The 13,501-nt window shown below is 41.1% G+C and overlaps 1 protein-coding gene across 3 annotated transcripts; it reads right to left on the bottom strand.

Annotated features, from left to right (window-relative positions):
* Window positions 1-52: 52 nt before the first annotated feature.
* Window positions 53-11,792, bottom strand: tmem269 (transmembrane protein 269). 3 transcript variants are annotated; one of them, XM_036532434.1, is made up of 8 exons: window positions 11,553-11,792; window positions 11,243-11,311; window positions 9,693-9,745; window positions 3,055-3,202; window positions 2,502-2,599; window positions 1,166-1,309; window positions 640-840; window positions 53-297 (listed from the first exon to the last, which is right to left on the bottom strand). In XM_036532434.1, the coding sequence occupies exons 3-8, from the start codon at window positions 9,715-9,717 to the stop codon at window positions 188-190; spliced, it is 726 nt and encodes a 241-aa protein (XP_036388327.1). In that variant the 5' UTR covers window positions 9,718-9,745; window positions 11,243-11,311; window positions 11,553-11,792; the 3' UTR covers window positions 53-187. The 3 variants fall into 3 exon arrangements, with proteins under 3 accessions (XP_036388327.1, XP_036388326.1, XP_036388328.1); XM_036532433.1 differs by lacking the exon at window positions 11,243-11,311; XM_036532435.1 differs by lacking the exons at window positions 11,243-11,311; window positions 11,553-11,792 and adding an exon at window positions 7,377-7,441 and having other exon boundaries at window positions 9,693-9,718.
* Between the last annotated feature and the right edge of the window lie 1,709 nt (window positions 11,793-13,501).

Below are 13,501 nucleotides of genomic sequence, written 5' to 3' on the forward strand. Positions count from 1 at the left end.
GAGTTGATCACTTCAAACAATACAACAACAACAAAAAATACAGGCTGTAGATTCCTAAGTCTTGAGGGTGTGTGTGTTTCGATTCTCCATGGCAACAGGAAGCAGCGTGTTGGAGGCTTGTTTAGTAAAGCCAGGCCAGCCTACCACAGGCCTGATGAGAGAGTCTGAGATTAGGCCTCAACTTCTGTTACACTTTGCAGCTCCACAAGGCTGTCGGGAACAAGATGTAGGATACCGACCAAAGCAGGTAGTAAACACACGCCGGAGGGAACGAGGAACAGAACACCATTACCACGCCTGCAGGCAAGAGAAGAGAAGGTTCGAATCTTGTGCAAAGGCCTGAAAACAGTGTTCATAACCAGGGTACCTTTCAAAATTTATGCCCTGGAAAAACCTGGACACCGGGACCAAAAAAACTGAACAACATAAATTCTTCAAAAAGGTTAGAATCAGCAACATATTATTGCAGAATTCATTGTGATGTTTCAGGCAACTGGACTTCTTTAAGAGGGTTTTTAGAGTTTTCCTGCTCTTTCTTGAAGGGTTCCAGGTTTTTCAAGATTTCCTATAAGCATTCGTCATAGCATTGCTACATTGTCACAGCTACACTGAGAGGTCCCAGGTCCTTCTCTCTCTTACCTCCGGCATAGACCACCTTCTTCCAGGCCTGGGACTCCAGCACCCGGTCGTGGGGGTAGAAGCCCTGGTTCACCATGAAGAGGATCATGGCCACAGCGGTGATACGGAGAACCTGCATGTTGCCCCCGGACAGCAGGGAGGCACAGGCCAGGATGGCGGAGGAGTAGATGCAGGGCAAGCCCCGGTACATGAATGGAATCCCTGTGGAGGGGAGCCATAAGGACTTACATGCGATGTTCAAACAAACCAATCTGCATTGGTCTCCACCACAGATATGGAATACATGAAAGCTTCATTTAGACTGCTTATTGAGATAAATGAATGACTTCCATTTCAGAGAACCTCTAGTAATTTCCGGGATCATGGCAATAGAGTGCCATGTTTCAGATTTTGAGTACCAGCACAAAAACAGATGGAGAAGCAGTACTGTGGAAGAATGAAAGCAGCAAGATAATAGAAATAAATTGGAGGAGATCAACTGTTTGCCTGTTCCATTGTGGAAAAAACAATGTTTGGTGTTCTTTACCACTGGAGAAGAAGCAGAGTCTGATGAAGACCGACATGACGTAGCACATGCAGAGGATGTTGTCCATGAGGCTATGAGTTCTCAGGAGCAATGCTGTTGCAATCCCGAATGTGGTGAAATCAGCGAAGTCGTCCAACTTGGCACCTGTCCCAAAAGCAATTCACATGAAACACTTGCTATTGAAATAACACTCACTAATGCTCTCACTTACCAGACCAAACACCCACTCAACCCAGAAACAACTGCTTACGTTAACATATTTGATCAAACCTACACGACCAATCAAACCACAAGTTCTTCTTCTCACATGCCTCTGAAAATATGCACACCTCTTTCACTTCAGTGAGTGAGAAACATAGCTGGGAAGGTGATCTTAATGAAATAAGACAGGGTCTCACAGCGACCAGAATCACAGTGAGAAACTACAGAGTCCTATGCCAATGGCTTTGGCCTGAATGCATCCCCTAGCCAGCGCGAGAAGATGGCCTATTTTTCCTCCTTACTGCAGCGCATGTCTGCTGGCCTGGGCCTTACACTGCTTGTACAGGGATCACGTAGTGGAAATTTCCCCATCGGCCCAACGGGTCTGCCATCTTACTCTGTAAACAACACTCCCTGTGCCAGGGTCTCGTTATCCCTCCGGGGTCGGGGGGTGGGGCAGGGCAGGGTGGGGTTGGCTGTGTTGTGGCAAGCGGTAAACGTGGGCCGATTCCGATCCAGGCCCGGATAAAAGGTCCGAATTCCACAACTCAGGGTCAAAGATTTAAGCAATTTCAGATATGCGGGGAGCGGTAAGCCACCGGGATTATGCGCACAATCGGAACGTGAGCCCCGGCATTAGACCGGTTAATCGAAAAGCGATTGTCCAATTGACAAAAAACGAGGGTGCGAAAAACACCCGGCTGCAAAGGCATGCGTGAAACAACATCGGGAGCACAAAGGCGGTGGCATGTGCGGGCGAGGACACATTGTGGTGCACCTGGGAGCCATTCGCTGTGGATGAACAGACGTGACAATCTGCACTTGTGTCCGCGAGGGCTAGGGGAGCGTTTCCGACTGATCGGAACGTGATGCCACTCAATCTTTGACGCCTTTGTCTAGCACAACAATCAGTCACGCTTCCCTCAAAGCTGTAAACAAGCAGCCAGACAACGCTCTCTTGAAAGGGATAAACAAGCGTTTTATCACCTGCAAGCGTTTTTCTTTTTTGGTGGCTCTCCATGTCAAAACGAACAGCCGCTGCAATGTTGTGAGGCAGCTCTCTCGCTCAGTTGCTCTTTTTGAGCCTCTATTAAAATTTGCCCCTCACCCTGGCTGGAAAGCTCTATCCACTCACCCAGTGCCGAGCAGGCGTCCAGTCGCCTAGCAACTGCTCCGTCCGCCAAATCCAGCAGGTAGCCAATCAGAACCAGCCAGCATGCTGCATACCGGTGGCTGTAAAAACAAGAACGAAAAAAGTTAGAGCTACAAAATTCTTAATGTAAGCAAATACACTGCCACAAAGGTAACCGATTTCACTGTATTTCACAGATTTCCTTTTTCCTTCCTATGGATTTGGCTCAGGGAGCGTGATCACCAGAAATCTGAGTTACAGTAGCAGTATTAAATTGCACACAACAGATCATTACAATCTTCCAAAGTTTTTGTTACATACTCATAAAATTGTGAACCTGAAACATTCTCCTTTATTCTTCCAACAATATGGATTAGTGTTCTTTGAACATATGCCTAATGCATACTTTTGGCCTGCATTTTAGCACATGTTAAATATACAAACATTTATAAATTTGTTATTAATATATAGATAAGTTTTGCACCCCTTCATTTTCAATGACCTGATCTCTTTTGAATGAAATGACATGAGCAGTGCCTAGTATGAAGAGACTCACCCATTCAGGCTACAGAGAATAGAAGCCATGCCCATCACCATGTTGGCCACAGACAAGGCATTGGCTGCATTTTTGCGTGCAAACTCCTTGAGCTGGACCCTGCTGGCTTGCTCACTAAGCAAGAGCTTCTTGGCGCGCTGGAAAAAGCCTGGGTGCAAAAGGAGAGACCAATCAGATGGAAGGAAATATCTCCACCATCAATGGGCTGCAGGGCATTGTGGGATACATCACCTAAAGTTCTCACAAGAAATTATATAGTAATATAGTAGCACTCTAGCTCTCAGCTGCCATCCTGATCCTAGTCGGTCTCTGAACAATATACATTGTAAGTTGACCAATTAGTGTTTGCTGAACAAGCCTAATTTCTCCTCCTAATGGTGTGGCCCTCCAGGACCAGGATTAGACACTCACTGACTGAATTAAAGTAATATCATGACAAGGACAACAAGTCTGAATAAAATATATATCATATTAATATAGTTCATATAGGGGTTGCAATTATCAGGGGTCATCTGATTTTGTGCAAAGATAAACTTTTCACTAATTTGTATGAATGGTGTGACTCACACTACTTACTGCCATTTCAAGATGTGCAGAAAAATATGATTACTTTAGAAACTGACCTAACAAACAAAATCAGATCAGAAAAAAACAACTGAAATACAAATGAGTGTATAAATAATCCATAAAAATGTATTAATTTATAGATGATAGTGACCACAATTACAATACTGAATGTTGAGCACTTTGGAGACCTGTCCAAGGATCACCCTTAGATTCAAACTTCTTTGCAAAAAATCTAAGGTAAATGATGAATTCGCAGTTTCTAAATGAATTCCTAAAATCAATTATCACTATAAAACATCTTGAGATTACCTCATCTTTGAAAGACGATACCATTCTTGTGAAATTATACGTATACATATCTGTTTTGCACCACACCCTACATATGTGTATTACTATGACCAACTATTTTCTACCTTATTTTGTCATGTAAAAAGAGAGGAAACAACAAGCAGAATAAAAAACACCCATAAATCCTATTATTATTTGGACACATCCTTCACACATAGACACTCAGATATCAGACATACACACAGACACTGACAATCACAGACTTCAGTGCACAACTTTGAATAGTGTCACTAGGACCTAAGCTCTAGTTCAAAATCTGATTTTGAACAAAGGGTTAATTTGCTCCTTTGACCAAAAGCATGAGCTCTGATAAAGAGTATGTTTGGACAAAAAAGCCACATGCAGCATTTATCAACTCTATTACATAATTTATTTGCTAGACAGATGACCTTACCCAGTTCAACTTACATTTTCCTTTTATCCATTCATACAGCTCAAGATTTACTGGGGCAATTCAAGTACCTTGCTCAATGTAGTGCCCTGACTGACTCGAACCTGCATCATCAGCTTACAAGCCTAGTTCCTTGACCAGCACACAACGGCCAACATTCATTTAACACTGCCAGGTCACGGTGAAGCTAATACACAGTGTCTGAATGAGGTAGGAAAAGAGCTAGACCTAGAGATACTTTGTCCTTCACCGCAGATCTGAATGCAGAACTGCCAGTAGCTCTTTCATAATTCTGTTTTATCCTGGTGTCTAGTTTCCCACTGGGCACTTGGAAAATGAGGTGGCTATCTGCTAGACCATGAGTTTTGGCAAAAGGGACTAACTGGCAAAACACCAAACATTTTGTGTATTAGTGCTTCAGTGATGTGATCTATTAATAGCTTTAACACAATGCATCAGAGAGCACGGCACGGATGGGGACCGAGTTAGTTCATGAGTGCAGCACACTGCCCAGCAATGCTGACAGTGAAGCAAGCTAGTAAAATATTGGCAAAAGTTGATATTTATTTGATGCTTAGAGTTAGTAGTCTTAAAATTAAAATCACACATTATTTCACAGTGTTATGTCACTATAAAAATAATCTATTGTGTGTGTGTATGCAGATTCATCTGTATTCCATTTACTTGTGCCACTCTCTGTGAATTATACCCTACAGTACATTCATTCCCCCTCCCACAATTAATTATATCCCCGTAAAACTCAGAAGTGAAAATCATTAGCACTCAGCAATCTTAGTCAGCACACACAAAGGTGTGATTACAAAGCCTGTCCATAACTAAGGCTGTGTGTAGTCCTTGAAACGCTGTGAGGGTTTTTAATGAAGAAGGACAAAGGGACTTTTGTCTGGGAGAAAGTCGGTGGCTTGAAAGTGTAAGCAAAGACTTCACAGTGGGAGTTTCAAAGAATTGGGGGGGGGGGGGGGGGGGGCAGAGCAGTGGGTCTTGGCTACAGATTCTCAGAGCACTGAGGCAGGTCTGCACACTGACAAATACAGTGTTCTACCAAGCTGGGGGTAGTCCTGACACATCTACCAAATATCCAGTGGCCATACTGATGTGTATGGTGCACTGATGGCACTCAACAGCAGTTCACAGCACCATCCCTGGTGACCAAACCCCAGTTACAACAGTAGCCCCATTATTCAGGACAGTTTGTTATTTGTTTGAAAAGGCCAATATTCTCAATACCTCCATGAGTAGGAGGAAGTTTGCCAGCTGATTCAGCGTCAAATAGATGATTGTTATGTTCACAAGTAATTACATCGTTTGGGGTAACTGAAAGGCTCCTGGGTAAGGCAGTATATTTAAGTACATGGTCTTGTAATTCAGATGAAGTGAGGGCAGGGGCAAAACAGGGCACCTAACTGCAGTTTTTCCAGTATGACAACAGGCAGCCTCTTACCAAATGAAAAAAAAAACCTTTCTGTCATTTTCATAAATGATACATACTGATGTCACATCACTTCATGAGCTTGCAGTAGTCCCACCCAAGAGTCAACTGGCTCTGGTCGTGCAACTATTGAAGAAATTCTGTAATTCATTGGGTCATCAGAGTTTTGGGAGGTATGATTAGCCAACAGTGTGGGTTTATCTCTGCACTTTTCCAAAGAAATACTGACCTAAATATTGTTGCCTGACTGACTTATAACCTAGCTCTTGCGAAATGTGTACTGAATACCATCAGATTTTAAGCAACTGGAAATGCATTCTCACAGCTGATGAGCTCCCCGTGGGCTATGTCACATGCTTTTAAAAGTGCTGACAAACATATTTCACATGCACGCTTTGTGTTGGTAATATTCTGCAGGTGATTTATGGTCATTCCACAGCTGTGCATGCTGTTATTACAAGAGATCAACTCTAAAGCTCACTGGTTTGTCACATTTTTGCTTATGTCTGAAGCATGCTGATCCATTCACCTTACCTTCTGTCTTAACGGACTGGAAAAAGCACATTCTGTTATTTCTGAAAACAAAAACACATAACCCTCACATGCTCCCTTGATAATTCTAAGTCCACTATACAATACCAATATCAGATCTTGGGAAAAAAAGAGGAAAAACTCGGAGCAGTATTTTGGTTGACTACTATGATATGAGCACAGTTCTGCATTCCAAACCACTCCCTCACTCCCGAAATCCCTGCTGATTCCTGATCAGTAATCAGCGAATGAGAACCGAGCATTTTGAATCAAATCAGCTTAACACTGATCATGGATCAGCCGGGGCATTTTGGGAATGCAGCCCACATATGTGTACCAGATAACTCACTCCCTATGCATGACACCTTTAGCAGTGCACTCCTTGTAAGTCCAAAATTGATGATGTAGGTAAACCTTAACTCTGGCACCAGATTCAGAGTCATCATTTAATGCTTAGTCAGTGAATATGCTGATAATGACTTTCACGGTCTCAAAAACATGCTGACAAGGGATAGGTTATTGAAATGTGCTGCTTACAGTTTATGGAGTGGTGTATGGAAACAGTATCATGCAGGGTCCTTTTTATGATTTTTTTTTAAATAATATTTTATTATACTACACTACATCAGATAATTCCATTTCAAATGTGTAAATCTGACCACAGTCATATGGTCTGATGCCCTAAGTGAATGTTCAGGGAGGGGTGCGATTGGGAACACAGCCCAGTGTGCCATTCTGGGACGACCCAGATAAACCTGTCTTTCTGCAACCTGACCACAACCTTAAGTCAAGAGGACCGTGTTCATACAATCCAATCAGGAGCCAAAATGAGCAACAGGAACACTGCAACTCATCTTCCTACTGAGTTCATCCTCGTCCACAGCCGCGTCTTGAACCACAACTCACACTTTTGCTCACAGGCTTGAAATTATTTTCAGAGATCATAGGAAGCATTTTTCTAGTCTAGAGGCAGCCTGTCTTAGTCTTGATTACCTAACATCTATGCATTAAAAAGGGTTAAATTCAGGTTCCTACTATTCTGTTTTGCACCCTGAACTTCACGTGATTCCAAAGCCAGTCGAGTTCAAGAGTCTCTTCATCTGAAAGAAAACAGCAAGTGAGACACAGCACAAGCCAACAGCACAGCAGTTAAGATTTTACTCCAACATAGCATGTACCCTCTATTGTTTTACCATATGCTGACACACAGCATAGCTTCACTATACAGCTTTTTATTACGAATAGCCTAGGAAAACCTAGGTGGTTATTGTCAAATCCTGGAAAATAGGTTTTAAAATATGTAAAAATGTTGACATTGACATGAATAGAACTTAGTTTTTTCTCTCTGTTTTCTCAATATATAATTAGTGACTGCTGTTGAACTACATCTAGGGAAAGTGACCTTTCAGTGAAAGTGAAATTCACCTTTATCTGATATTGATCCTGAACTTTTTTCTCAAAATAAGAAAAATAAAATACAAGGAAAACACAAACTACGGAAACCAGTTTAATTAAGAAAAACCGCTGACAATTTCGTTATTTGCTTTTATACTAAGACTGACAATCTTGCTAGACTCCCCCCCCCCCCCCAAAAAAAAATAAATAAATAAATAAATAAATGATAATAAATAAATAAGACCATAATCAGGACCATTATCGGTTCAAAGGTCAATTCTCCCCCTCCTCCGTTTGAGGATCATGGGCAGTCACTAAGAGACAGTTACAGGGAAATAGATTTTACAAAATGCCAACACTGTTTCATGTGATTTACACCATCCTATTCCCAAGAAAAGGTTTCATTTTACTGGTGTCTGGTTTACCAGGAGATGATTGTCATGATAACAGGTTAGTAGTTAAGACCAAGGTAACCTTAATGATAGAACCTGTGGATCTGGTCCAGCCTGCTGTAGCTTAGTTAGTAGCCTTATTAATGGATAAAGTCATTAAGGGGCAACTAAAATAAGTATTTGATCAAAATTGTTTTGCTGAATTTATATACATCAGGAGATACTTGAATATATTTGAATATTTAACAGGACTCTACAAGGTTTGGCGAGAAGAGGCAAGTAGTGTTGGCATTAAAAAGTGTTGGGAGCATTGCCATTGGTTAGTGGTGGCAGCGTATATGTGATTAATTTGCATACAAAAGACCATATCATTACCACTCAAGTTGAAGGATCCTCTCAGTTAAGCAACTTTAGTAGCAGTATGGGAGCTTCAAGAACAGTACAAAGGTATCACCTCTGAGCCAGACACAGCAATAGATAACACCGTTTAAGTGTGGCCCTATTTCTGGGCGCTGGCCTAATGAGATCGCCTCTTTGGAGGCTGGGTTGTGCAATCGCACTGCCAGGTTACCTGGTAACCGTTTTGGAAGAGGAACAAGGTGCACTGACAACTGGGGAATTGCAGAACCCTTTCACTGAAATGTTGTGTATCCCTTGTTATTCAAGGCCAGTGGATTCTGAGCATTTTGTGAGCCAGGACCCCACAGCAGTCCAGGCAAAAACATGCGAGCTCTGTGTGAATTACAGCGACCCTCTGCAAAAACTATAATTTTATTTTTTTCACTGTATTACGTTGTGTCCCATCTAAGTGATATGCCATAATCATATTCGATTTAATCAATGTTATAATTATTTTATTTATGATTGGTCCAAGGACCCCTTTCTTGCTCCACTAGCAACCCTAGGAGTTGCCTGGAGTCTAGAGTCCAAAAAAGCAGAATCTACAGTGACAGATTAACAACAGCAAGACTATTTTAGGGGAAATTACTCCTGGTACCGTATTTTAACAGTTTTTAACAGTCTGTTAACTGAGTTGGAATACTGTGGTATTGTGGTACACCACTCTTAATTTGGTGTTTCTCAAAAGAAAAAAAAGAGGTAAAAAGAAAAAAATCAGGTAGCCAAAGGCTTGTAGTCAACTGAACAGTTGCTAATAAACATCAAGTATTGCAGTTTAAAACATATCCTTCCCTTAAAAAAAAAAAAATAATAATCAGATACACAGGTCTATAGCATACTGGCTCCTGACAGGACAAAAGTCACGCTAACAGCCAAGCTCACCACGGTGCTCAGCCCAGGGTAAGATGCTCAGAGCTGTCTTCAACACATGTTGGTGTCCAAACACTAGGCCACTGAGCTTGCTCTGACAGGGCACCCTGCTAGCTTTCACCCCACCTGAGCCTCTGATCAGCTCCAACTTAAACCCCCATCAATCTTAAGAAGCTACATACACACAGAGGACCAAAGCCCTTGCATAGTCTTAGTTTGTACACAGAATATCAAACAGGGAAATGTGTATCTTGGGAGGGGGGGGGGGGGGGGGGGTAATCAGAAAAATACATACCAGAGGAGGGGGTCAGCATGATCATGATGCTCTACGTCTCTTCAGCAAAGCAGCTGAAAAAAAGAAAGAGAAGGTGGGGATGAAAGGACAGGCAGAGGGAACATATATTGCTCCACAATATATTTGCATGTAACCCTCAGAATTCCTTATCTTCTCCCATTCTTTCTGCATATGGTAGCATTTACTCCGTCTTTATTTTACATCATTTTACATTTGACTTCAACACAACTGTTATTTAAAATAAGGTAGTATTCTGTTGCAGCTGAGATACCTTTTTACGTGTGATTTTTCTCATTAGTTTATAATGCTGCAATGTGCTGGTGAGGATAAAGACTTTATGTTTCTTTCTCAAAAATAAGTCATAATGGAAACAGGCACTGCATCTAAAGATATGCTCTATGTTACCTTGTTGTACTGTAATTTTAAATATAAGTAAAGGACAAGAGAGCAGGAAATCATGTGAAAAAATTCCTTAGGGAAGTGTGAAGAGGCTGCAGCAGTCTTTTAGCTTACACATACACGTTTTGTTTTGATTCCAAGCCTAGTGTGAACATTCCCTTGAATAACCAGCTGTAACATTTGCGTCACACATGAAGAAAAAAAAAAATCTTCATTTAGATGACGGAGACTGAGGTTAGATATGTAGTGATGAGTTGTTATTTTTTTCTCTAGTGGTCAAAGCTGAAGCTAGGGGGCGCCATTGTGCCGCACATAGACTTCAATGCGTGTCTTGTCAGAAAGTTATCTATCTTCAAATTAGTATAAGGGAGTAAGTGCGATATACATATACATGCATATGCATACTATATACTGTATATGCACAGTGGAACAAATACATTTTGTTATTTTATAATATTTTGGTTAGTTTTTATTGTTTATGGCGTTAATTGCTCCAGGTTTCAATGTTTTAATAGGGATTAAGTTACGTACGGCCCAATGTAAAACGTTATTGTGCATGACATTACCCTTTCTTATAACGCAGAGAAGAGGCATATAATATCGTGTAATTATAATAATAAATAAAGTAATGTTAACAATAAACAAATAAAAGTATGAAAGCCAACCCCGGCTTACTCTTACATTGCTGTTAATATGGGCTACTGCTACTACTATAGCCGTAGGAACAGCGTCCGATTAAGCCTTAAGAAAACGTCACACAATCGCTTAATTCGCTTTGCCGTTTAAATAAACGTGTCGTGAGGAAGTTATGAAATTGTGAGGCTAAAAATAGCTACCGGAGAGTAAAACAATCAGTTCATAGGTGATGCTGGTTGGCTACATTAAAAAGCGAATTATTTGTGATGATATGTTCGCCGCCTAGACAAGGGTGTTAAGATCTCGTATTAAGATCTCGGACAAGTTCCATCGTTAACATCTAGAACACCTACTGGTCTACGTAAAAGATTCCCTTTCTCAGAAGTAAAAATGATTCTTAAAGATATCCAGTTAGTTTTAATTTATGTCCTCAAACTAACTCTTGAAAAGACAAACATCTGCATTTTCACTAACATTACGGAGTGAAGTCGCCGCTTGTCGAGGGAATTGCGCACCTTCTGTGGATTGGTCCCATCGCATGTCCTCACTATCCTCAGCACCGAACGACCACACGCACTTTCCACCTGTTATTATAACGGTTTTTAAACGTAACCAAAATAAGGGCAAGGTCATTGTAAAGGAGACAATTCCAAATTACAATTCAATATTGTAAAATGCTATGAATTTATTGGCTATTACGAGCTTAAACGGGGGAAAACAGACTTATATAAGTAGGGTAAAATTTCCCTTTTTAGCCAATAATATAAACGCTTGACACTTTGCGCCGCACGGTCATGGCTTATCTACTTTAGGCAGATGACTTACCTGCAAGATTGAAAATAAAATTGAATGTAAATGGTGCTTCTGGAATAAGTTCAGATAAATGATACGCCTTGGTTTGCAATTAATTTCTTGAAAATGCTTCCTTTCTGGCTTTTATTATTATTATTTCCTTTGTTAATTTCCGTTTATAGACAGCTCTATACTCCAGTGACATTTAAGACTGTGCCTGTTGATGACAGTAGCGTAGTTTTCGCCGCGTCTCTTTTTAAAGGCAACGGCAAATTCGCTGGAATATTCCACCGGATATGACGTCTCGGCCCTTCTAGCCTTTTCTGCTGTGGACAATGTACATGGCATGAAAGAAGAAGGATGAAATATGACATCACATGGTCTATGAGATTAGTTTCGTGATGGACAAGTAACAAGCGGTCAGCAGTATATGAGACTAAATTTCGGATCGGGTGTTCAAGACGTTTTAATTTGTGAGAATAGCCAAATCAATTACTATATGTTAAAAGCGACTAGTGTTTGTCGGTAATTGCATTAAACTTTACTGTAAACATGATTTTGTTGCTTTTCGAAGGCAGTCTCGCTGCTCTAAATAAACATCTGTCTATAGAATTTTTGTAGCAGCCCTGCTATCGTAGGAGGGTCGGTGGGAGTAATATTAGATACCAGTAATGCGTGCGCAAACACGCTTCTCCTATCAACCAATAATTGGCCGCTTTTCTGTTAAAATGAATGAAAAAGAATGAGGTATCAACATGCATATTACAATGTAATCACACACGAAAAAAACATCTGTAAACCAGTAGTAATAAATTCAGCCGTGTCATAGGCTCTCTAGCTGATATTTTTCATCATAAATAAATCACATTCTTCTGGGCTGCAAATTACTGTAACGCTGGTCTGCGGGTGTAGTGGGAGAATTTAAGTCCCTTCCGGAACCACTGGATATATGATATGTAACTTTGTGTTATTTATAAGGTTTGTAGTTGTATAGTATCAGTTTCCATAGGGGCACTTCCAATTAGTGGTGTTGTACACAACCCTACATTCTTGTGTTACACAGTAGGCAAAGGCCTGTCCAATATTTCCTCTCGTATACATTGAAATATCAGTAATATTGATTACTTAGATAGTAACATGATTTACAATAGAGGACTAATCTTGTAAACATTACATAGCATTGTGTGTGCCAGTATAATTCCCCTCACTGTAAATGGCCATATTTTCAGAATGGAAAAGGGACAACACCAGATCGTAGATTGATCAGAACTTTTATGGCAAGAAAAATACGCTAATATGTGGTGGTACAAGAAGGTTTCCAGTGGAATGACCGACATGGACAAGGAGGAGAAAAATAATAGCAATAGTTATTTTCACATTGTGAACATGAACTGTGACAGTGAAGAACTTGACCAGAGACTCGGGATAAATAATTTGAGACACACCCTACACCCTCCACTTGTTTCACTGCGCCATGGGAGAAAACAAACACATTCCACACATGAAGTCATCGCTTTGTGTCGCTGAGTCCTGAATTTCTAAAGAATTCACCCCCCATGACCATAGCCTTCCCATGCTTAGACCTCGAATTAGTCAGCGTGCAGATAATGTGAATGTCTGGTATTCCGGTCAGATACGCCTCTCCAGTGGTCCGTCGGTCAGCGACGGAACACCATTGGTCGATGATGGAAGCTCAGCATCAGCACATGAGCTTTCTCATGGGACGGCATGTCCCTCTCACCCAGTCTGATCAAGCATCGCTCAGACGTGCACCACGCTCACAGCCCAGCGGCACTCAGGAGAAAGCAGGCATAAGCTCATAAATATCTCTGCATTTACTCTAAAACAGCTGCCAAGCATTGCAAACAACGATAAAAAAGCATACACAAGTATAAAAAACAAAACAAAACAAAACAAAACAAAAAATCTCCCTGGGGTACACTGTCCAGTTTCATGTGCGGGACCGGCTACCATTCCAAAAA

The sequence above is a fragment of the Megalops cyprinoides genome, chromosome 7 (assembly GCF_013368585.1).
Source record: "Megalops cyprinoides isolate fMegCyp1 chromosome 7, fMegCyp1.pri, whole genome shotgun sequence".
NCBI classification, from domain to species: domain Eukaryota; kingdom Metazoa; phylum Chordata; class Actinopteri; order Elopiformes; family Megalopidae; genus Megalops; species Megalops cyprinoides.

Bases quoted from the DNA above. Each gene is read 5' to 3' on its own strand.
- tmem269 (XM_036532433.1), bottom strand. From the start codon at position 9,717: ATGATCATGCTGACCCCCTCCTCTG. The intron at 2,600-3,054 runs GTGAGTCTCTTC...TTGTTTTTACAG, and splicing joins ATTCTCTGTAGCCTGAATGG to CCACCGGTATGCAGCATGCT. The intron at 1,310-2,501 runs GTGAGTGGATAG...CTTTTGGGACAG, and splicing joins GGACGCCTGCTCGGCACTGG to GTGCCAAGTTGGACGACTTC.